The following is a 25725-nucleotide window of genomic DNA, read 5'->3' as shown; positions in this document are numbered from 1 at the left end:
ACACTCCTCTGAGTTCAAAGGCCTGATGATCATCAGAATAATCATGTACTTCAGTCAGCAATGATAACTCCTGGGCCAGGATCTTACATTGCCTTCTTTTCTTGTTTCTTAGGAGAGCCATTTCAACAGATAACAGTTCGCTAAGTTATCATAGAACAGTTCCAAAACAGAACACATTTTCCACTATATAAAAGGGTTTGATTTTAAAATGTCAGAACTGAAGTTGTGCAAACTAACGGTTAAATGTTTCATGCACCGAAAGATGGTTTCTTACTCTGATGCTTGTTGCTCATAATGAGATGAGTGGGATTCCTGTGGGATCAGGAATAATTAGCCTGTTTAGTCAAGAAATTAACATGCAGATCAATAAAAATAAAGGGACTTTTTTCCTGGAATGTGCTACCCTCAGCTTATTGTCAAGCCTGAGGACACTCAGCACTTAACATGTGGTCTTGTCTTACAGGAAAACAACCATTCATGTCCAAAGCTGAGAAGAAAACTACAACTGTAGGGCTATTTGTAGACATGTACTAAAAACTGAGTATTGCCTGAAATAAAAAGTTTTCAACTGCTGCTTACCAAGTAGGAAATAAACCTATTTCACTCTTCTTCACTCAACTTCTGCTTTTAAAAGCTTTAAGAAGCACATTACAGAACGCTCCTTGAGATGCTACATTAAAAAAAACACAGCTGCAGCAAGGGAAGCACTGCTGAGAAAAACGGTTCTCCAACATGCTTCCAAAGATTTCTGCAACCCATAAAATACTCTCACGTATTAGAAATAGCCTGCTGTATTCAGACAGTGCTCATACAAAAAACTGACTCCTACCATTCTCTTCATCTGCCTGGTACAGCGGGCACAATACCACACAAGTCGAGGATCATTCACTTCCTTGTCTGTCACTTGAGGTTTATGGCAATCCTGGTGGTAGAGATTATGGCACTCCTGACACTCCACTAGCTGATTCCCAGAAATAACTGTCATTTGCCTGCAGAGCAAATAGTTAAGAACAGATTATGGGAGAAAGCACTTAAAGGATTATCCAATTGTTGCAAATTTTGCAAGGCTTAAGATAAAAACTAAAAATATTTTTGCTTTCATGTATATTTTCTACCTGTGGCAAATGAAATGTATTCCTTTTCTTCCTGTATGAGTTCTTCCTAACAAATACTTTAGAAATTTTGTATTTTTTAAAGGTAATTTCATTCAAGAAAATCTAAAACTTCAATACTATTAAACATGTGTATATGACACTTGATTTCCCTGTTTGATTTTTATATTAGAAATGCAAGTATCACCTGCTTTGCTTGACTTGTGCATTTTATGGATACCTCACTATACACCAATTACAACTTCCTCATTATATTAGCATATGAAGGCCAGTTTACATTTGGATAATTTTGCTGTAAACTGTAGAGCAATACAGTTCAAGAACAAATAATTTCTCAATGACAAGCCTGTAAGAGTGCTTTCTGCTACAGGATTTAAAAGCGTCATCATCCAAGCTGTATATTACTTTAAAGATGTTTTATTACCTATCCTTTTGGTCCCTACTACACAAACAGACACTTGGAATTCAAGATAATACCAGAATCATGGAAAGATGGAACAGAGAGGATTAACTGTGCAGTCCTGCCTTGAAGCAAACATGTAAGCTGGTGATGAGGACTTAATTTTGCGTGGACCTCTCCTGAAAGTAATCACGCTGTATAAATGACAAATTAGTGATATACACATGACTGGAAGTATGCCTGTGAATTAGCCAAATACCATTTTCCTAATGATTTCTTCCTTCAGATGACAAATCAGGCTATTTAATTGCTAAGCTGCTTTTGCTCATATCCCTGAGGAGCAGGTACCCAGGTAACCATGGAAACTCTATTTGTAGATGGGTGGGGAAAGGTAATACCTTATTTCTTTATATAACAGGAAAATGAAGTCTGAAGGTATTGTCCATATGGATACTAGAACATTTTCTAAGACATATTTCTCTTTTAAATAGGCTATTTAAAAACAGAGGGAGAAACCTTTCTGAAGTTCCAGGGCCCGTTATTTTAGACGCAGGATATTTCAAAAGCTGTTTTGTTTGTTATTCCTAAATAAACTGGGTCAGAAGAAAGCAGTGATGTTTCAACCCCATGTCGCAAGGGAGGGGAGACACCCTATTTTAAAATTACAAAGAACAATTCCAGACTGATTAAAGAAACATGAATTCTTCATGCCCAAAACCAAGTTAAACCAGACTTATTTTTAAATTATAACTAAGAAACAAATTGAATGATTTTTTTACCTTCAGAAAACAAACAAACAAAAAAGTATTCATAAAAAATAAGGCTGTTCTTTCAAAACCAGGCTTTTTTAAAGACTTTTTTTTTTTTTTTTTTTTGAGAGAGAGACAGAGTTCACTATCATCTGCAAAATGCATGTAGTATTTCTTCTTCATATAACTGAGGAGCCATATAACCAGTGAGTCCTGTTTTTCTAACATCTGCAGGTACTGGAGAGGGTGAAGTTATTTTAATAGTCCCTCTCTCCTTATGCCTAACTTGGTACAAAAGAACAAGAAGAAAACCACCACAGGCATCAACGTTCAATATTCCTAATCGCTGTGAAAATACATTGGACACTTAGCAAATCTTGAACAAATATTTAATGTCTCTACTTTAGCTTTTACATCTATAAAAAAGGAATAGTTAATATCCAAAGGCACTCTTTTGCATTTGTGAACATACAGCTGGGTTCTTGTTGTTGTCTTCTTAAGCAATACAAATATAAACCCTTTGGCTATGAACCCCATCTACTCTGCAATTGGACATGTTTTTTTCATTCACAATTGATTGAATAATTGGTTGAGTTATTAAAAGAGGTCAGTTTCTAAATACTATTAATATTTGAGTTATTTTACAGAGTATCCAGTGCTTTTACATTTCATATGTACTGGGATGTTATTATTTGGGCTCGAGATGGCCAACCCCAAAAAGGGCCCACATGTTGAAAGCTGAGCAGTAAATACTGGAATACTGTCTAAGCAATGTGTTGGATTCAGAAAGTCTGAAGCACAAGTACTCTGAAAAACATCCTGTCCGGCACGAGCTGGAGATCGAGAACCGTATGACATCAGTTCCAGCAGGTTTCATGTAAAATGAAAATAAATCCTGAGCATTGGGTGACTGTTGCCATCTCCTCTCTAATGGATTGTTTCTTTCCCTGCTGTGCTTCTCCTTCCCTCTGGCATCAGCTTAATGACAGCTATTTTATTTAGCCAGGATAGATGCATCTTTTGCAAGAGCACTATGAATTTGTGACCACGGTTAGCCAGAAGCAACGCTTTCAGCAGCCAGGTTAAACATTGATTGTGGAACAGGTAATGGAACCACACACCTGGCCTATGCTTTTCAAAGCAAAGTTTTGGCGACACTAGGCACCGTAGTTGCATTTTCTTTCTTTACTTTGCAGGCATTTCTCATTATGCCTGTATGTGCTTTCCTTTGCCAGGGAAGACGCAGAATTAATAATCCACTGCAGCTCAAGACTGTCTAAACAAAACTTTTCTTTATGCCGGCTGGCCAAATAAGTTAATACCATACTGGTTTTAGTAGCATTTTAACATACTGCTGAACAGGGCTTTGCCCCTTTAAGAGACAGCAACAATGGAATTTGCAAGAGGAAAGGTAAAATTGAAATATTTATTTCATACTTCAAATGTTTTAACTCTTCTTCCTTTTTCAATGTCTATAATAAGAAATTAAACATTTGAGCTAACACATGTGAATAACGTGACATGGAATCTCTTCAGTTCACAATTGGTTAACAGTATAATTAGCTGTAACAATGGCAATTTATCCTCCATGTACGGGAGACATCTCCTTATCTGCACAACAGGAACGACCATGGAAATGACTGAAGAACAAAGTTATAAAGCAGTTTCCCAACTGGCTTAACCTGACCTAAAATATATAACGCGACCAAAAGGCCAGTCCCACCTTCCTCTCTGTCCTGGCTCTACATTTCTGCATCCACACATGTGCCAGAATAAGCATTTACACTCACTAAGCTGCCTGCAACCTAAACCTACTGAAAAACCCAAGCGGAGAGCTGATCCAGAAGCTGATTCAGCTGATCAAACCTGTGTGGGCAATACATCCCCTAAACAGGACAGGGAAGGAGGTACAATTGGGAGAGCCAAAATGCTCCTTTTGGCAGCAGTGGGGACTTACAACGACATAAATAATCTGTGAAACCAAATCCTGATTCAAGTGATTTCATCCCAGGAAGGATATTCAAAAGGCATTTTGTATTTCTGTTAACACTAAATGTATTGTTAGCAGAACATTATCAAGATCCAATTTTAGAGGCCCTTACTGAAAAGTAAGAAGAACCTGTCTTGACTGCAAGAAATATTTACACTGTTAACTGAAAAAACATGGCTATGTGTAAACTAATGCCAAATGATTACGAAAAGAGGAGCAACACATACAGATCTCATAATAATGCCACTAAAAACGTTTTCAGAAGAGAACTGACTTTTTAAAAATGCTTATCATTAGCCACTAATACTTTAACTTATTTTCCAATAATTAAAAATCTGTATTTGTCATGACAGGTTTTGCATCATGTCTAGTTTTATTATTTTTCACTTGCCCTTTCCTGAAGAAGAAAAGTTGGCTCTCATTAAAGGTTCCATTTTCAAGAAACCATTTTTATTCATGAAGGATGCTTAAATGTATTATTAATTTTGGATATGTGCTTAAGTGGTTTCCAGAATAAAAACTACAGGAAGCATTAACAGCACACAATAAAAAAAAGAAAAAAAAAAAAAAGGTAATTACACAATTGCAATGAAGCAATGTTGACTTACCTGCAAACAACACATGCTAATCCCATTTCCATAGCAAAGTCATCAGCACTGGTTTCCTCAAAGCTAGATAAATCAGGCATGGATAAATCCTTGCTCGTCTGAACTGTAATAGGAGAGGAACGAGCCTCTTGCTTCTCTAGTCTGGGTTTCTTTTGTGTGTCAGCTCCTTCAGCAGTATCCCCTTTTATCTGTTACACACACACACACACACACAGAGAATGTGAAAATGCAAAAAGCTAACACATATTACTAAAATGAGAAAATGACTGGAACAATTAGGTTAGCAGTATAAGAAGGTGTACTTTACACAGGGTACACACAACATATTTTATTTAGATACATATTTTCTTCAAAATACTTATGAACTAGAAGTTCAAGTCCACTTTTTGTACTTCACCTCAAAATCCTTGAAAAAGCTTTGGGAATCCAACATTTCAGCTTGCTACATTTTAGTGGCCTCTTATTATCGGGATATTTAAAACATAGAAGGATATTTAAAACATAGAATCACGGAATGGTTTGGCTTGGAAGGGACCTTTAAAGGTCATCTAGTCCAACCCCCCTGCAATGAGCAGGGAAAACATTCCCAGAATTATAACAAGACTTTAGTTGGATTGCCTAAACGGCAACATGATTGGATAATGCAGCTCATAGGCTATGCACAAGTAGATGAGTTGACTTACACAGGTTAAAAAGGAGAGCTTTTGTCTAAAATATCTTCAAGTTTATTAACCAAGTTATTTCATTAGAGAACAAAAATTACTCACTTTATCAGCAGATCTCTTTTCTGTTTCTTTTTTCACCTTTTCTGATGCAGTGGGCTTGCCATTGTTGTTGCCAGAAGGCAAACTAGAAGAAGCTTTAGGCTCTTGCTTACTGGAAATAGGTTTGGTAACAGATACTTTTGGTTGCTCTACTTCCTAAAAACAGAAACAAAAATTGAAGGCAAACCCTACACTTGAGTCACTTTCTAGTTTGCAATTAGTTAGATAACAGGGTATAGGCAAACAACATGTCATACAACATTGATCACCTATATATACTGTTTTTTTTTTAACATTTCTTAAATATTTTCATATCATATCGACAGATTAGTGTCTTTAAGCTGCAGTCAATTATTAAAACCTCCCCTTATCACTCACCTTCCAGAACAAAAGGTGCTCCTTTTCCAAAGACAGATCCTCTTTGGGACATTAATTAAAAAGGAAAACTTTTCTGCTTTTAAAATTCAAAGAGATAATGAACACAAATTTTCAGATAGCTCTGAGGACAAAATTCAATATAAGCTGAAAACATAAGTTGACATCTGATGTCACCAGACATCAATACTTCATTCCCTCACAGAGAAAAATATTGACTTCTGCTTAATCTCAGTCCATACTCACCTATCAGATTAATAAATTTAGATCTCAACAGAAATCAATAGTTCTTATTAATGATGCATTAGTGTCAGCAATGGATAATAAGCAAGTGAGTCTGTAAATGAGTGATTAATCACAGCAATGTGCATGAGCAATGTACCCAGCCTCCCAGCTTGGTAAGTAGGGAGTAATTCTCTGCTGCGTACTGGGATGGGTCCTGAGCCCTGAGCATCAGCCCCCCCCAAGTTTGCTGACTTCCTCTTGCATCCAGAGTCAGAAATGGATTTCCTCATCCTCCCAACTGCGGTAATCCTGTGCTCCTTACTCTGTTCTTGGATTTCATGGTCAACCACAAATTAATCCTGCAGCCTGAGAATGCAAGGAAAGAAATTCTTGTACGTTTTTTCCATTTATTAGCTTTGCAGTCCAGCTGATACTGGACACACACTGAAAAGAGGAGAGCAAAAGATTTCTTCCTCTGGCCTGAGCCTCAGCCTCACCTGAGAGCAGGTGACTACCACCTGAGCTGTGACTAGAATTGGCTTCCCAAGCCTCTTTGCACTATTATTCGGCTCCCTGCTTCCTCTTTAAACCACAAACCAATGCTTCTTTGAGCTCTGACATAGATGGCTCCTGAGGGTTTTGAGACCTGTGTTAGAGGGAACTGCAGTTTAGGTTCCAGGGAATTAAAAATTTGAATAGAAAGGAGTTAAGACTACACAGTACAAGCATGATGTATGCTTTAGCAGTAATAGTGCCTTTTAGTCATTTGGACCACGTAGAAATGAAATATTACTAATGTATCAGCATACAGACCATCATCAGAACATACCAGGCTGACTTCTAGGCATCCTAGGGGAGAACGCTACCTCATTATCCATATGTCAATACGTAGCAATACGAGGATGTCCCTGCTTGGTTATTTCCATACACTAATCTCAGATTCAAATATTCTCTCTAGCAGGTGTTCAGTGATTTTCAGTAGATGAAAGATAATGTTTGTCCAGTGGATGGCAAAGATTTCAGCCTGCAAATCATTTCTGCTTTGAACCATTTGGTGTTTTTCATTCTCATATGACTCCATCAACATAATTTCAAGAAAAGAGATCCAGCTTTATCAGTAAATTGCTTGCTTTGTTTCAAATTTATCTGTAGCAAAAATAATCTGCATTTTAAAGATCTTTTATCTCTGATTGTAACTGGAGAAATACGTAATTTTGGGTTCACCTTAGATAGCAGGTATGATAGCTTATGAACAAAAATGCCAAAACTGATATAAAAGTGAATACAAAAAGTACTATTACAAAGTCATGACACTTGCAATATAGTGTTGAATATCTCATTTACAGATCTCAGTACACCAACATGGCAAAGAGATTTTTTTTTTCATTAACTTCAATTAATCAAATGGATTATGTTGCATAGAAGGGGAATGATGAATACGAACATTCCATAATTACTTTTTCTTTTTCCTCAATTTCCGATTCTCTTTTAGCTTTTCAGCTATAAAAGACGAACTAGGAATAGCAGAAGCTTTAAAAAGGCACACAAAAATGACCCATGCTCTCCAATACCAATACCTTCTGAGATGGACGATAGCTTGAGTCAGTTCCTCTGGCCAACGACTCATCAAGGAGCGCTTTCAGCTTTTCAGCAGAGTCCTTACTCTTCGAATGCAAGAAGCCTAGGGCTTTCAGAAAAATGGGATCAAGTTCCAAGTTCACTGTAGCAGCCATAGTGGTGTCTTTGGAGGAAGGAAAAAAAAAAAAAAGCGATGACAACTTTATTCATATGGAGTATAACTCAAACAGCATGTGCCTAACTATATCACATAAGATTTTTTTTTTTGTAAAATTAAATTATATTAAATCACAGCAAGGATGATATATGAATTAGTTATCGTCATTAGATGATGACTGATTGTGAACCTTAGAGCTGCAGAACTTGAATTTGGCTTTACATCTAAAATTATGTCAAATTTGTTCTTTGGCATATCTGATGTTCAGAAACTAAACTCATCATATTTAAATAAATGGAACAAATATGCCACATTCTTGATATTCCATATATATAGAATATTGAAAAGTATGCAAAATAAGTATAAAAATCAAGAAAAACAATTACTACCCTTCTCCTTAACACTATTTGCATATACAGTGATTTCTATCTCATTGCTTATTTAAGAATAACAAAGAAAAATCTCTTGTAGAAAAATTAACTTTTGAAACTTCTGAAAAGAACAGCTCATTGTAACATACAATATAAGAGATATAAAACAACTAGTATATAATCTTTTATATATAATATATATATTATAACCTGAAAAAATATATTGTCCATTTTTAAATTTAGCTGAAATAGTGAGAAAATTTATAACTCAAATTGTGATTTATCCAAGTCCCCTTGTGAAGGCTTAGGTTTTCATGTCAACTAATGACTATCCAGAGCTCTAAGATGCCAGTGTCAATGTAAATGGAATAACGTGAGGGAAAGCTTAGAACGAATTTAAAAAAAATGTTTGCTTCATAGCAATATATTCCTGCACCCTGGAGCCTTCTCTATTAATTTCTTTAACAAAAGCTCTAAGGGACTGCATTTACATCAGAAATTGTCACTACAAACATAGATAGCTCTCTAACTTAATCAATAATTAACAATTAATAATTTAAGAAATAACATGGGAAGGGAAGTTTTCTGCTCTTTTCCAAAATGGATGAGAAGTAGTGTTAATAATCCCTTCAAATCTCATTTGAAACGCACCAGGACTTTTTTTTTTTTTTTTTAATACAGTAATCTAGAAGACATTCTTGAAAAGGCTTTCATAGTTCTGCTCAAATGCACTGCCTGGACAGCTTTTTCAGCTGAAGCTTCCAAGGTTTTGTCTGATGAATTCCTTTTGATATTCAAGATAGTGAACTTTTACCTCTCTGGCCAAAACACCAGCAGCGGCAGCCTCCTCCCTCAACACTTGCCTAGAAGTCTTCAGGAACCTTTATCTCATGCTGAGCTTTCACGAGACACCAGAGAATCGCTCGACTGAGATCATCAAGGAGTTCGACATACAGTAGACTTCATAGGGATTTTATCAATGGACCCAGCAGAGAGCTAAGAATCCTCTTCAAGAGCTTCTTCTCTCTTCCTTAATCTTTGCTACTTGTCAAATCATTTTCTGGTGGCCACAGAACTTCTGCTACTAAGTACTACACACCAGTTACCTTGCTTTTTCACTGATCAAGTAGAGACTGCAGTGTGAGCCCCCTCCAGACAATTCAGTCTCTCTCTGATGTTTACAAAAAGTGAAGTCGATGTGCGTGGAAAGCACATACCCTCTTTTTTTATGCATCTACCTCTGATAAATTTTCAGGCTGCTCCTGAATTCTGTGGATAGGTTCTCTCTTCCCTTTCTCTGTTCTGTGAATACGCCTTCCGAGTTTCGGTACCATATAATCTTAAATTCGGACTCTGCTAAACCCTCTGTTGAACAAAACCAGTAGAATTAAAACACTAATTTCAGAAATTTGGAATCATTTCCTGTTAAAAAAAAAAAAATCCTTTAAGTTCTTTTCTGAAGCTTCTTCTAGGAGTATATACTTGTGTACATAAGGAACAGGTAGCCTCAACACTCATTAGCAGCCAATTCAGGATACCTGGAGTATTTAGAGAACAAGTGTAGCATACTAATTCATTTTTCATCTTTCTGAAGACAACACTTCCCAGATTTATTTCTAGCTTTTTAAAGACATCTACTGTAAAGGACCGTTAAACTGTTAAAATCCGAATTTCAAAAGGGTTCTCTGTATTTACTCTTTTATTTGCGTATGAAATTGCGGCAATTCTTTCTCTGTTCTCAAGGGCAAATTATAATGTCACAGGCTAAGGCAGTTATAACTAACATCATGAGAAATTTCTCATGAGAAGGGAGGGAACTGGGCTCATTAAACAGTTCAAGTATGCTCAGTTTAGGTATACATTTTCAAATTAAAAAAATGTATGTAAGTTAAAGAAGGTAAATATATTTAATGGAAAGATGAACACATCAATAGCTGTCTTAAAAACAGCATCATCTGAAAAAAGTAAATTGATAAATATGCTCTCCATACTGGACCACAATAACACAACTGTCAAACAGGCTAATACCAATAACTGGCCTGGTCCAAAAGGCAAATTATTGCTTTTGGTAGTGGCCTTTTCCAGATATTTACAGATCAGAACAGTGGTTTGATATTTATAAAGCTAAGATCCAGCTACATTCATTCATGTTTTCATTCATAAACTGCTCCTCTGGTGGTGAAGTCAGCATATAGCAACTTGATAGTCTTGGAGCAATAATACAGTGTTTTAACGATGATGCCATAGGTTATTCTGCGTGAGAACACTCTTTGTTGAAGTGGAATCTTTGCACAGAAAATAATTCAAATATTGTTCAGGAAAAACAAATAGGAAAAAAAGTGAGTATGACACTGTCTTTTGTGTAGCAGTTTGATAATGCAGCTGTGAGATTAGAGGGCTGTGTTATAATCCTTGAACTCAAGAGTGGAACTGCTTTTGCACAAAGCAATAACTGAAGGGAACACGCAGGCAACCCATGGAGCAGGGACAGGAACTCAAGCGCACCCTCTTGCAACTAAGCATTAACCCATTAGCCCAGCCCTAAAAGCACCTTTCTCAGCTTAGGTCTCTGTTTGACACTTCTTCACTATTGTATGAGAACTGTTTGATGACAGATAGACAAGGCCAAATATAAGGTAACAAAACTCTCTGAAGTATGTGAGATAATATTAAAAATCCTACAATGGACAATCATGGAGTAACGCCCTAATGCAGGCTACTCTAACTGGTTTAAATCCCTGTGGGAATTAAGAACATTAATTAGTGGGTTGTTATTCTTAAAACATCTAAGAATTTTTTGAGTCTCTCATTTCTTGAGCATACTATTGTCTTCTGCCAAATACAAACAAGCTTAATTGAGCACTATACAGAATATGTGGTCTTCCAATTTCATAGACTTATTAGATTTCCAGGGTGTAAGAGACCCCTTTTCATTTATTTTCCAGCTATGATTTTGCATGCCTACACATGTATTACCTTATTCATCATTACTTTTAGTTAAATGGATCTATTTACATTACATTTTCAGAAATGGTCATATTTTCACCTGTCTGTTTCTTGAGCTCCTATTTCTATTATTTTCTGAGACAGGTGTACAACTGAAGATATTTTCCCAAGAAAGTGTGCACCTTCAATTTATATTGCAATACTATTATCAAACGCATTCTTTACTAACTCACCAATACTTTTACTTTTCACTGACACTGATGATTAAAAGGACTTTCACTCACATATCCTTTCCAGCTACCTTTAACACATGTAGCAGTTAACTTAAAACCCAGCAACATGAATCAGTAGCACAAAATTCCTTCCAATGCACTGCACTGTGTTCATCAATAATTAATTTCACCTACTGCCATAATACCGATTCACCTTCCCCCCCTTTTGGATTCTTCTGTTCCTCAGGATTTTCTCCCTTCTTGACTAATCTAATAACAGTGACAGTGGCAGATTTTGCTTATTTACCAACAATGCCTTTTCCAGATTTAATGTAAGTGATAATAAAGTAGATCAAGGCAAATCTTAAAAGCAGGAAAACCTGAACTTCTATTTTCAGTTTTTGTTTTAGTATCTTAATCAGGACTTGATTCATGACAATGTAATTTCTCAGTTATCTCCCATGAGGGATATTTCAAAACTCACACGCTTTAGTGGTCTGGACAACTATTAATCAAACAATTATATTAATCAGTTCTTATTTATTTGACATCTTCTCCAAAGAGTTTTAGAAGACTGGAGTAAAATCTTCTGCTATGGAGTTACTAGTACTGGTATCCTCCATTTTACATTCTATTCTACAGCATATATTATACTGTACTTTTAAATTAATATCTCCATCAATATCACAGTAACCTGTTTATCCAAAATTTCTAAGATTACACTATTGCCCTATATTTGATGTTTTCTACTCTTCACAAACAGTACATTATTTAAGAATCACATAATCATTCAGTTTGGAAGGGACCCCAAGCAGTCACCCTGTGCAACCTCCTGCTCAAAGCAAAGTCAACACTGAATTCAGACCACCTTGCCCAGGACTTTGTCCAGTTGGATCCTGAAAACCTCCACAGACAGGAATGTGACAAACCTTCTGGGCAACCTGTCCCAATGCCTAACGGTCCTCATTTCCTTACTTCAAATTGGAAGTTCCAACTTGTGCTGTCTCTCGTTCTCCTGCAGTGCACTTGAGTAGAAAGACTGGGTCTATCTTCTCAATAATCTCCTCTTAGGTACGTAAAGGCTTTTATTAGGTGCCCCTAAGCCCACGGTAGATGACATCCAACACTCTCCTTTCATCTTCAGATCTAGTTATTTTGTCACAGAGGACAAGCCAGTTGGTCAGGCATGATTTATCCTTGATAGATCCCAAGCTGGCTATCCCCAGTCACCACCTGCTCCTCCTTATGCCTACAAATGGCTTTCTCCATGTTCTTTCCACAGTGGAAGGAGGGAGACTGACAAGCCTGTAGTTCTCTGGATTGCCTTTCTTCCCTTTTTGAAGATGAATGCAAGATTTGCCTTTCTCCAGTCTTTGGGGATCTCCCCCAGTCTCAAGGCCTTTCAAAGATGACAGAGAGTAGCTTTGTGAAGACACTGTCAGCTCTCAGCACCCTTGAGTGCAGTCTACCACAGACTTGTCAGGTAAACAATCCCTGCTTCAATCCTCTTCTACAACTTATAGTTCCTCATCTCCTTGAACGCTGCCTTGTGGCAAAAGGCCTGGGAGACCTTATTGGTGAAGTCTGAGGCAAAGACGACATTGACTATCTCACCCTTATCTGTGTCTGCTGTCACTAACACACTTGTCCCACTCAGCAGCAGCAACATATTTTCCTTGTGAATCCTTTTCCTGGTAAACAGCATCTCGTTACTGTTGAGATCTCTGGCTAGTTTCAAATCTAGCTTAGCTTTGGCTTTCCTAACACCATCCTCACATGCCTGGGCAATATTTGTATATACCTCCTTCGTAGCCTGTGTCTCCACTTCCACCTCCTGTGTATGTCCTTTTTGCATTGGAGCTCTGTCACGAGTTCCCTGTTTAATCAAGACCTTTTCCTGTTACATCTGCCTTATCTTTCTACAAAATGTTTCTGTTCTCATGAATAGTTGTCACAAAAATCAGTTCTATAAAAAAACATTTATTCAAGTAAATGAGATAATCATACCTACGCAATTGAGATTTGCTAATCCCTGCTACCACCAAGCTTCAATATTCTGCAAACATGGACCTGAAGATGCTGTTTAAAGAGATGTCATTGCTTAAGTTAAGCTTAACTTAAGTTACTGGTAAATGGATTCTCTCTCCATTATTGTTTTCGCCTTTCCCTAATTCAATGCCTACTGAAATTTATCAGGTTTACAGGTTCCCTAGATATCATCCTCCTGGTGATTTCTCCGTGGAGGAACCAAACTTTAGCTAGAACTGAATTTCGTAATTAGTTACACCAAAGCCACGACCTGATCCCTTGCAACATACTTGCTGCAAATTTCTCCCTGACATTCCCTTTAAGAATGAATGAAGGGCCTCTGATCTGAAAGTCACTCTTCAAAAATAAAACACTTAAGAGAATAAAACGCCACCACCTTTTAATCCAAAAATATCCTACGCTACGGCTGAAACTTATGTGCCCTGCATTAAGCATACATCACCTCTGTTTGCTTGGCCTGCTTCTTCCTAATTGCTGTCCCCGCCGCCAGCGCCTTCCTCGCTGCGGAGCCGCGCCCGGGCCAGCCCCTGCGCCCCCGGGGAGCGGAACCTCCCCGTGTCACCACGGCGCTGACAACTGACCGCGCTGACACCGAGGCCGGGACCCGGCGCCTGCCGCCCTGCCGCAGGGCGGGCCGGGCAGCTCCGCCCGGCTCAGAGCCCCGGGCTGGGAACCACCCGCCGGGCGCGCTGCCCTGAGGCAGAGCGGCGCGACCGGCCCCCGCCCCGGCAGAGCCCGAAACAAGGCTCCGGGGAGCCCCCCGCACCCGTTACCGCCCTCGCCCCGTTCCCTCAAGGCCGCGGCACCGGGCGCGCCCGTGCGCTCGGGAGGGACCGTCCCTCCAGAGGCCGGCAGGAGGGGCGCCAGCACCCACAGGGCCAACGCGGCCGCCTCGCCTCGCCTCGCCTCCCCTCCCCGCCCCGCCGGCTCCGCCCGAGCCCTCCCCGCGCCACAGGGAGACTCAACGCTCGCCCCGCCCCGGCACCGGCGGTAGCGGCCGCCAAGTGTGCGTGTGGGCTCCCCTTTTCCTCCTCCCAAACCCCCTCCGCCCGGGTCCCGGCGAAGTCGTGTCTGCCCCCGCGGAGCCGCCCGACGCGCTCTTACCGGAGAGGAGGAGGAGGAGGAGGAGGAGGAGGAGGGTGTGAGGGGGCAGCCGCCGCTCACCGCCCGGACCCGGGTCCGCCGCCGCGCCAGTCCCCCCGCGCAACCAGGGCCCGGAGGCAGCCGTTCCGGGCGCGCGCTGCGGGCTGGCGGTGGGGAAGTGTGCGGGCCGGGGCGGAGCCCGGAGGGGTGCGCGCGCAGGAAGGGGCGGAGTCGGGGCGGAAGCGGCCGGGCCGCGTGCGGGGCCGGGAGAGAGCTGCGGGCGGGGCGGGGTAAGCGGCGGTTGGCGCCCGCCTCGCGCGCGGGGGGACGGCGCCGTGAGGGGCGGGGCGGGTGCTGCAGCCTGCCGGCCGTTACCGGGCCGCCGCGGCGGGAAGGGGTGGGCGCTGGCGGGGGCTGCCTGAGGGAGGGCAGCCCCGGGGGTCCCCCGCGGGCGAGGGCGGCGGGGCGCGGCGCGGCGCCGCGCCCTCTGCGCAGCCCTGGGGAGCCGCGGTTTTCTGCTTCCTCCTCGCCTGGGCTCCCTGGCTGAGAACGGCCGCGGCTGCCCCCTCGGCCGTTAGTTCCCTGCTTTGAGAAGGAGGGTTGGCTGGAAACGCCTTGTTGGGGTGTTTGTCGGTGAAGACCGGTAATAGCTGATGGCGGGAGAGACACTTGTCGCCTTCGTGTCGTTCATCTGACGCTTGGTGACTTAGGGCTATGCTTTTGAAAACAAACAAACAAACAAACAAAAAAACCAAATAAAGGTTTCAATGTTAACTACCAGGTCCCGTTTTTCTGGGCCGACAAACTGCTGAGAGAAGCTTGGAGTGGAGGTTTTATGGAGTAGGTCTGCAAAATAATTTTAACTCGGTGGTATTATTTTCTGCAGTAGCCGAGTTTTGGTGTGTTGTCTTTCTAAAATTTGGTTTCTGTTCTCATAGCCTGTGTCTTACTTTATTGAACCATTAACAACTTTTACTTTATTGATACACCTGTTCGAAATTCTGGTTTGAAGCTCTTCATGAAGAGCCTGTATGCTTCTCTTTGGATTCACTTGAGAATGTAGTGGTGGCCCTAAACTCATACAGCAGACCTGGATAGAAACATAAATCCAACCTCCAAAGTTATCTGCCTTAAAGCATACATATTACTTTGTGCTAAGTTAAATATTTACTGGTGGAAAACTACGTTTTTAAATGACTTATTTTGTTGACCGTTTCTCAAACATTGATGTGTCTGTTTAACAAAAGTTCTGTTTTACCATGTATTAATCAACAAATAAATTAGATCTTTTTCAGGAACTAAAAGGAAGAGGATGTTTATGTGCTTATTTATTTTTATTTTTTAATTTTTAGTTTTCCTAGGAAACATTTGTTTTTAAACCAACAATTTTCTTTATTACATTGTTAACACAGTAGCTCAGGGAAACTAATTTAACTGTTGTTTAGTGCATGTTGAAAGGGAAGAAAAAATGGTAGCAAACAGTACAGTTAGTGAAAATGATACTTACTTAATGCTTATTATTTTTAAAGAGCCGAGGTGATTTTTATACCAAAGGCAGACAACATTATTTATCTTGTCTTTAAGTTACATTGCAAATTCTGTGATGTTCATTAGTTCTCCCTTTTCCTCTTTCAACAATGGCTACTGTAAAAAAGGTCAGTGTAGAATAAAGAAAAAAAATCTCTTCCCACAGAACTTACAGTCTAATTAGAGAGAAAAAAGTGCTGGGAAAAATATCGTGAGTGACTAGTGTAATCTCTTGTAGGTTTTGTTAGTTCCATGTTCCTTGTTTTGTTGTGTATGTCTGTGACTGCTTTTGTCTTAGTAAGCTGCTAAGGGATTCAAAACTTTATCACGTTTAATGGAAGGGTAGTAGTTATGTGAAAATGCATAAGTGAGAACAGGCAACCAGGTAGGCTATTAGGTCTTTCAAAGGAAAGGCTGTGCATAAATCCACAAGGAAGATATACTCTGCAGAGCCAAAATAGTCCAGAAAAACAACTATCTTAGAAAGAAAAAATATAGGAAACAAGACTTTATAAACATTTGTGTGTAGAGACATGGTGTTAGGAGGAATCCTCTGGAGTAGAAGATGGGAGAGGGATGGGATATGGCAGTGTAAGGGCGTACAGTTCAGTTGAAGTGATGATGCAAGAAGACCTTATCTTCTCACAGGAAACAATAAGGAAACACAGGTAAAGTCACTTATAAACAGAACTCCTGGACAGATTTATTTTGTTTTCTCTTCTGTGAGAGACTTGGGAATAAAATTCGCCTGATTGTAGTTTTACATTGTATTCGTAGACTGGACTTAAAAAAAAAAAAAAAACAAAAAAAAAACCCCCAAAAAACAAAAAAACCCAAAAAAACCCCCAAACAACCCACAACAAAACCATTAAGGAAAATGTCTGATTTTTAGGGTTGCTCTAGGACGGACTTCCTGTATGACACTGAGCTAAAAACTCGCTTTGTGCTTCAGCTTTTTCACGTGTATAATGGGAACACAGGAAGCTTCCACCTTGCAAGGCTTTTGGGAGGAAAGTCTATGAGATGTTCAGTTACTGTTGTGATTAAGGGACATAGAAGTTTTTACAGTAACTAGCATTATAAATCAATCCAGACTGAATGCTTTGCTATTCTAATGAAATAAATATGTAATGAGTTGCAGTCATTACAGAAGCCTGTTTTGTTAAAAATACTTTTTAAAGTTTTTGTGGGAATTAAAGTATTAGAGTAATTCTGTTGATGTTGAAAAGCTCAATGCAAAAAGCAGAGTGGAATTTTCTGTTCCTAGCACTCTCTACCTTGTAGTCTGAAGAAGTCTGTCCTCCCGTTCTGAGCAGTACATAAGTTTAAACATCCCCATAGTTAATACTTCCTGTTCTTTTCCAGTTTGCTAAGAAATTGCTAACTTCTCTCTAAAAAAATTAGAGATAATAATAAAATAAAAATATTACGGTGATCTAGTCAAACATGAGACAATAAGAGATCTGTAGCACGCATAGGGAATTGAATTGCCGGTATGAATTAGGACAAACTTCAACACTTGGGCTTTCTGACAGTGGTAGCGAATGCAGTTCTTGCAGTTTAGCCGTGTAAATGGCAAAGCTTGTGTCCAGGACAAAAGTCTTGTTTCTGGTATTAGGGATCGATAAGATGCACATGAGCTAAAATCTCTGTTGTAATATTTTAATAATGCTGCTCTCAGTAATTCTAGAAACAAATGTTGAATGGGGAAAGAGAAAAATCTTCTGTTTGAACGGTTACCTTGTAATTCGAGATATGGGCCCTTTGAATGTAGCAGGTGGCTTTACGTTGGTCGCTATCTGACTGAGGCTGAAAAAGAAAAATTTCCTAGCTAAACTTTTGAGGCAGTCACTGAATGATCTTTTTTGTGGCAAAGAGGTTTTTGATGTCTAGGGGAGTAAGAGCAAGGGAAACCTGCTGGGTTAGTCTAAATCTTATAACTTCAAATATGCATAAAAAAAAAATTCTTAAGTTACCAAGGTAAGCATGTTACTTGACAATTGCACAGTCTGTGTGAACATTCTGTATGAGTTCAGAAATTACACTGTCCGTGTAAGTGTTTTATGAAAAATAAAGGTGGAGAACTTTTAGCAGTGCTTTCTGAAGTTGGTAGAGAGAGACAACTGCATTTAGAAGTCAGAAAATGGAAAAAGGTGATCTACAAAAATTTTCTCAGCAATTGAGCTCAGGATGTTTTTTTTTTTTTTTTCCTTGGTGTAGTAGGAAGTTCTAAAAAGGTTAAAATTTCTTCTGTATTTACCCTATGCATTGTGAGCTCTATAGTTGCAATGAAACTAAATCTCTAATAGAGACTTACTTTATTCAGAATAGCATTTGCCTGTTCAGCCTACTTATCTCTGACCAAAATTAACTTAATTGCTGTTTTTTGGCCTTCTGAAATCTCTTATGTGGAATACAAATGGATTAAAAAAGCAAAAACCCCTTAAACTTTTTACTATTTTAAAGGAAGACAGAAAGAAAAGTTCTTTGCTCCCTGAGAATCTTGTAGATATTAAGAATTAACTTAGAAACAACTTACAGCCAATTTAGTTGCAAAAAGTAACTTCCAAGTATAAACCAAAACAGTGGCCTTCATTCTTTTAGAGTTCTGAAAAACATATTCCACTGCTCAGCTCATAAGGATGTTCAGTTGGTAGCTGATCTTAACATGAGTGCTGTTAATTGCCTAACTGTTGATCACCAGCAGAAATATCAGCTTAATAAGCTTATCTGTTCTTGTTTGAGGATAGTACCTTCATCTTAATACTTTGTATTTTCAGTTGAGTGAAACAAAGAATTACCTGTGACTATTGGAAGGAGAGGGAGGAGCAAACCTGAGCAAATTGACAAGTGAATCTTAACCTTCATTAAGTCAATAGTTAGAGTTTTAAAAATACTTAGTTTGATATTTGAGCCTGAATTATCACGAATTTAAAGTTACATAATTTAACATGTTTGTTTGGGCTTCCTTGGAATTTAGATGCAAGTTCTTTGTGACTGTAAAGGAGATGTGTCCGTGGACTGCCACGCTGGGCATAGCAAAGGAGGAGAGAAACAGCTGGAGGATGCAAACAGGAGCTTTGAGTGCAACATTTCTTTTGTTTTCCTGCTGAGTGAAGCTCATCTTTTCATCTCTTGAAGGTTAGCTGCAGAAACAGAAAAGTATTATTGTCCTAAATGGACCCTAATTAAGAATATAATTTGTTCCACTCCACGCAGTAAGTTTAATAACTCAGATCTAAATTGACCATATCAGTGGCAGAACAGGGAGTATGGTTCTGGGAAACCAATTTCAGTGTTGTAGCACTGCAAATTTGAGAAGAGAAAGGGACTTCGGTAGGAAAAATAGTAGTACCATATTATATGAGAAGAATTTGGGACTATATTTGAAAATAACGTGACAGTATATTGCAAAGACACCTTGCAGGATCAGGACCTTTAGTTGAGACAGATCTGATTGCCTGTATGAACCAAAATGAATCGCCATCATATAAATGATGAAATGACTGATGGGTTTGTCAGGGTCTAGAAATCATTTGTGTATGTTAAGTACCTGTTCTCAGATTTAAGACCCGATACTGTGAAATGTGCAATATTCTTAACTCTCCTTGAAAACCAAATAAATGAGAGACATTTGTGTTTTTTGTTATGAGAGCTGGAGTTACCTCTTGCTCTGGAGTTTATTTTGTTGTTAAGTGTAAGATATTAGTTGCTTGCACTTTTTTCAGAAATTGGCACTTTACAGTTCATTTTTATCTGGTTCATAATTAGTAACTGAGATGATTAATTATTGCTGTATTGATACTGTCACTGTTTATTTGATTCTTTAAAAAGGAAATTCTCATAATATTGACTATAATTTTCATCTTCAGATTTCCCCTTCTCCCATGTGGGGAGAGTCTAATTAACTGAAATAATGGCCTTAGCTTAACCCTTCTCCTCCCCCTCACGTTGTTATGAGAATCCCCCTCTAAAATTTTTTATGAGTACTTCTTTAAAAAGTACAAAATCTGAGTAGCTAATGAATGTTTTATGAGTAAGTGGTATTTAAAATTTTTTGCTTTTTGGGATAAATGCAACTTCAACGTGTGCACAAAACCTAGCTAAAGGAGAATCTAGCTTTTGGAAAAGTTATTAAAAACAACTGTTTATCCAACTAGAAGAAAATGTAGAAATGGCTTTTTTATATATCAGAAAATTCAACGGCAGATATTGCAACTTCACTAAGAGCCCTGAGATTGTCAATGAGCAATGAAAGCTCTGTTTTTATTTTGAGGCTACTACAGCTACCTGTGTTTGAGCAGCTAAACTTCAAAGCATACTGAGCATTATGCTTACCTCTGTAGACCTGTTTGCTGGTTCTTTGTGCGTCATGGAGGTGAATTGTATGCTTCTGTGGAGAGTTACTGGAGAACTTTTTTGTCCCTTTGGGCTCATGAGTAGATAATTATGGGCAGGTACTGGAGGACTCCTAGCCACTGAGTACGGTAACTTGTGTTGTACCGGACGGTCTTAAGTAAGAACCCTTCTCATAGGCTAAGTTTATTTTAAGCACTACTAAGCCTGTGTGAGGTGGCTTTAGCTGAGGAAGGAGAATACAAGAAAGCCAAATCAGAGTCTGAACTGACTCTGTGGAGAAGGTATAACTGACAAGTCGTGGGACTAGAAGGTACTAAGCTGATTCAGTGTGTGATACCAAGACCAGTTGATGCTGTCTAGGTCTGAGCCACTGTCAAAACAAGTAATTACCTGGGCTCCCTGTCACCTGCAGTTGTACATTTCTGCCATGTTCTTTACATGGGCACTTTTGCGGCTGAACATGCTGAACAACATTAATTTACTGCTCTGGCTGAGGGGGAAGAGAAGTCTTGGCCTTTCCTTCCTCCCCAAAATAATCTTTTCTCAATCAGTTCTGCAAAATGTTCTGATTTTACAGCGTGAGCACAGTGCTGCTGTGGAAGTACATCGTGAATGTCACGGTTTCTGTGTTCTTTCTGTCTTTGCAGAAGTTCATTTAGGTTCAGAAAAATAATTCAGTCTCTCTGGTATAGTTCATCATGTTGCAGCTGAGCAGTGGTACATTACTGTGTATGTTCACAAAAGATCACTTTGAGTTTTGAAGAAGTTGGTAACCACCCTCAAGCTGTCTGGCCCAGCTGTCTCCCAGAGGTTCTCTCTTCAAGGCATTTAGAAGAACTAAATCCTGAGTCTACCTTTGCTTCTGTGCAAAATCCAGAGCTTTACCTAAAATGGTTGAGGGAAGTGACTTTAAGTTAAGATACTATGGACTACATGAAGTGGGCTGCATGCATATTCCCATTTTCTGACACTGTCAAGAGAATGGAGTGGGTAGCTCTGGACAACATCTGCTTATCCTGCTTCAGCAAGATCCTAGTATTGGTTTATCTGGTTTGTGTGACTTCTCTATGTGATAGTTGTCTACCTGAGGGTAAGAATAGCTGAATTTGACCAGACAAATTTTAAGTCAAATTTCAATCTTCAAGGAGACAGGTGGATTAATAGGATAGTGTCAGCTGTGGCATTTACTGTGTTGAATACAGAGCAGACCAATAACCAACAAGTCATTATTTCCCGTCAGTTACTGTCTCTGGGACTGACTGACGGCTGCTGTCTATTACTCATTGCTACTTGGTAGAAGTAATTTTGTTCAACAGATTGGAAGAGAATTCACATTGATGGTGTTCACCCTTTCATCTACCAGTTTTCATAGCAGGACGTTTTTGTAATTTTAATCGGTAGCCTGATTAAGTAGTACCTCTATTTGGGCATCTTTCAAGTATTTATTTTTTATTTTTAGTCTAATGATATATTATCCTCTGTGGGGAAACAGTGCTTCAGAGCTGCTACTCTGGATGAAAATGGGCAAGGTACCTATTGAGAGTACCTGTGTGGTGAAAAGGTTAATGTTTTACTTGTGCAGTCCTGAGTGATGGATTTGGAATAATTTGTAAGAAAAGGTGATTAACAGATGGAAACTACAGAATAATATACTTTGGAAATAGAAACATCTTCAGAATTTACCAAAATATTTAGCAGTTCTATACAGCATGATAATGACCAAAAAAGCTGATTATGTCCAGTAAGGTCAACCAGAAGAAAAAATTTAGTGGTTAAATGATTCGTAAAGTGAATGTGTATGTCTGAGTGGCTCAAGTGGCCAGGAAAAGATGGGGTTGTATGCTCTACGGGTTCCCATGGAAAATAAAAACAACCCAAATATATATGAGGGTACTGTTTAATATTGAAAGAAGTACTATAGTTGAGGATATGAGTTTAAATGCTAGTAACTATGGATTTAGCAGGTAAGACTAACTCTTCTTGACTAATCTCCTCAACAGTACCTTGACTATATAGTTTCTTCCACAGAGCTGTACTTATGGTATTGAATCTGTCTTGACTTATATGCCGTGAAGATTTATCCAAATAAAATAACTTTTAGGAAAGTAGGTATTTAGTTATGTATGGTACTATTCTTTGTGTGGCAGGTGTATTAATTAGAAGAAAAGCAACAGTACTATTATGTTGAGCCACTGTTGTTCTGAGACAAAGTCATGTAATGTAATGGTTTAAAAATACTTCACTAGAACAATCATTATTATGATCTTTATTTAATGTCAGGTGGACTTGATTTTATTCTTCCCCTGCCTCTTTTTGGGCAATTGATTTGGCCCAGTGATAGATGATATAAAATAGTAAATTTGATGTACACTTCTACATGAGAAAAAAAAAAAATCCAATAATCTAGATATATCAAATGAAAACCTTTTTTGCTTCTTAAATAATTACATCATATTCATGTAACTGTACAGAGACCTTATTAATCTAGACAGTTATTTGAAAGACTGATGCTGTTCCAATGTCATTTGTGCTTTTTATATATTTATATGTATATAAGAAAACATACTGGCCTTTCGTAGCAACACTCTAATTTCTTTCTCTTATAATAAAGCTTTCTTCTGTAATGATTGTTTTAAGAGTGCCATCTAGTGTCTAAAGCTTTTCAATACGAGTTGTGATTTATAAGTTAATGGGCAATTTTACTGAGTGATGGAGCAGAAAAATTATTGCATCATTGTTTTATATTAAACTGGTGTGGAATAGTTTAATAGGAAAAATGTAATTTTCAACCAAGTATAAGGAAAATGAATTCAAGTTTTTAATATAATGAGAAGACATTAATTTCAGCTATGTTACTGTTGTATTTATCTGCTTTAAAGTAGTAGTGTTAGAGGTGTTCATGTAGCATTCTTGAAATGAACCTTTTTTTTTTTTCTTCTTAGGTGTCCTCTTGACCTTCAGTTAATATCTTACCAGGCTCTAGCTTAATTTTTAATGTAGAAACCAATATTATTTCCCATGGGCTAAATACTCTCTATATATGTCTTCTAACAGTTACAGAAAGACAAATGTTGTTAGGAAACTGGCTGTTGTACATATGTGCTCAGGAACTTGTTTTTTTAATAGTCTATGGTTAATGTTGTGAGAGATTATTGATTTAAAAAAAAAAGCCTTGCTATAAAATGTTTATAAACTAAAAAATTTAAAAGGAAATATTTTCTTTTGGTTTTGTATGTTTTGTTTAATGTCAGAAATATGCTAAAATGTAAAAAAAATTTTACACAGATCATTTCCCTATCAGTGATTTGTATGTGAAGGGACTGTGTATGTGAAACCATTCTTTTCTCTCAAGAAGGGCCTGCAGTCCACTTACTCAGGCAGAATGTCTTTAATAGTGTCTTATGTTAAAATCAGTTTTAGCAGATAGTGGAAGAACCACTGTTTCAAATCCTCTTTTTTGTTCTAAATTCTGTATTCTTTTATGAATGTTGCGTTCTGATTTCTATTTCAGGAACTTCAGCTCAGGAGGAAGATGAAAGATAGTGTCGCTGAAGAACATTTATATTTGGGTTTCTCTCATTGGTACAGAGATAGTATCTTTCCTCTTCATACATCTATTTCACTGTTTCTGCTATCCTACTGTGACTGCAAATTATTCAAGATTTTCTTAGTGCCAACTGGTGAAAATGTGGATGATCAGTTTGTGACAAAAAACCTCCTTGGCGATCTTGAGGTCCATTTAATCTCCAGATGTCAGCTTCCAGTGGTTGTGCAGAGCTGCTGTTTACCTGCTGTTGTTGTGAAAGACGGAAAGTTCTGCCGAGCTGGGCTTTCTGTTGTCTTAAGGCATATAATACAGAAAACGTATGAGGCAGATCCATCTAAAAAGGATGTTTTGGAACTCTTAGGCTTTAAGAAGACCTGTTTAAAAGCCTGTGCTGAAGTGAGTGCATCTCTTTCTCTTAGATACATTAATAGAGTTTTTTATAACAATTAAATGCTCTGAAGTAGTCTCTTAATATTGACGTAAACTAAGTTGTTTTAGTAAGAAACTTAATTTGCTTAGAAAATGAAATTTCCTCAATGGAGAAGTATCTGTATTTTCGCATAAAGATGAAAAATAATTCTTTTTAAAGATACTACTTTTTAGCAGCACAAAAAGAACCTTAAGATTCAAAAAAATAGGTCAGATCTTTGTTTCACGTCTAGCAGTATAGTGTCAATGAGTTATAAAGTACAGCTCTTCCAGTTTGAAGTAAACTAAGAAATACCTAATTTCTTGTTAATTTTCATTTTAAGAGCACTGTATACTGTTAGCCTTCATCACTGCCAAGGTGTGCTGCTGGCTTATGTTTAGCTTATGCTCACCAGGATGTCCAGGATCTTTTCGGCAGAGCTGCTACCTGGCCAGGTAGTCAGTCCCTAGCCTGTACCAGTACAGGGGTTTAGTCCGTCCTGGGTGCGGGATGTTTTATTGAGTTTCAGCAAGTTCCTGTCAGCCCGTTCTGTAGCCTGTGTAGGCCCCTGTGAATGGCAGCCCTTTCTTGGAGTTTATTGGCTGCTCCGCTCGACTCGGTGTTATTCTTGAGGTGAGTGTATTCCATCTCCCCCTCCAGGTCATTGGTAAAGATAATTAAATAGGATAGGCCTCAGCATAGACCCCTAAAGAGCTCCACTTCTAACTGACCTTCAGGTAGAGTGTGAACCGTTAACCACTACAACCCTTTGAGTTGACATTTCAGCCCATTTATCACATAGCAATTTACTCATCTGGCTGTTCATCCATCGAGACTTGCCTTCCTCCCTCCTCTCAGGAGGTTGAACTCCACTATTTCATGATCGCTACATCCATGGTTGCCATTGAATACTGTGCCTCCAACCCAGTTCATCCCTGTTGATGAGCAGCACATCTGGGGAAACATATCCTTCTGTTAGTCCATCTAGCACCAGCATACAGAAATTGTCCCCGACATCTTCCAGAAACCTCTGGGTCTAATCTCTTCTTGGAACTGCTGGCAAACTTGATTCCCTGTTTCAGATGGCTGCAAAGTGAGTAAACTGAATAAGAAAATACAAGAGTTCAAAAGTTTTAAGACCCTTTAAGTACAGACAATAAGAAAAAGAGGATAAGAGTAAGAACATGAAAAAAGTAATTTTTTTTAAGGTGTTGTTCGGTTAGACTAAAGTTTTTTGATGTTGCATGCTAAAAAACCACTAATA

The 25725-nt window shown here is 38.7% G+C and overlaps 2 protein-coding genes across 19 annotated transcripts in view; one reads left to right on the top strand and one right to left on the bottom strand.

Annotated features, from left to right (window-relative positions):
• Positions 1–14770, bottom strand: part of INTS12 (integrator complex subunit 12) — a 55012-nt gene extending 40242 nt beyond the window's left edge. For 15 of the 18 annotated variants that reach the window (XR_014228650.1, XR_014228651.1, XR_014228652.1 and 12 more), the window contains exons 1-6: positions 14641–14718; positions 9144–9751; positions 7801–7964; positions 5627–5779; positions 4860–5047; positions 830–989 (exon numbers count right to left, since the gene is read on the bottom strand). Coding sequence is in view for 4 of the 18 variants with exons in the window: in XM_082316297.1 (XP_082172423.1) it covers positions 830–989; positions 4860–5047; positions 5627–5779; positions 7801–7956 (657 nt within the window). In the remaining 14 variants the exon portion in view is untranslated. Of the gene's footprint in view, positions 1–829; positions 990–4859; positions 5048–5626; positions 5780–7800; positions 7965–9143; positions 9752–13494; positions 13567–14640 lie in introns of all 18 variants that reach the window. The other 3 variants (XM_082316299.1, XM_082316300.1, XM_082316298.1) reach the window with 3 other exon arrangements.
• Positions 14771–19255: 4485 nt separating this feature from the next.
• Positions 19256–25725, top strand: part of GSTCD (glutathione S-transferase C-terminal domain containing) — a gene marked incomplete at its 3' end in the record, with an annotated part of 74401 nt that continues 67931 nt past the window's right edge. The window contains exons 1-2 of the mRNA XM_082316468.1: positions 19256–19287; positions 24017–24448. Coding sequence (XP_082172594.1) covers positions 24038–24448 — 411 coding nt within the window. The 5' untranslated portion in view covers positions 19256–19287; positions 24017–24037. The remainder of the gene's footprint in view (positions 19288–24016; positions 24449–25725) is intronic.

The sequence above is a fragment of the Platalea leucorodia genome, assembly GCF_965183815.1.
Source record: "Platalea leucorodia genome assembly, chromosome: 6".
NCBI lineage: Eukaryota > Metazoa > Chordata > Aves > Pelecaniformes > Threskiornithidae > Platalea > Platalea leucorodia.
This window is presented reverse-complemented; position numbering and strand designations above follow the sequence as displayed.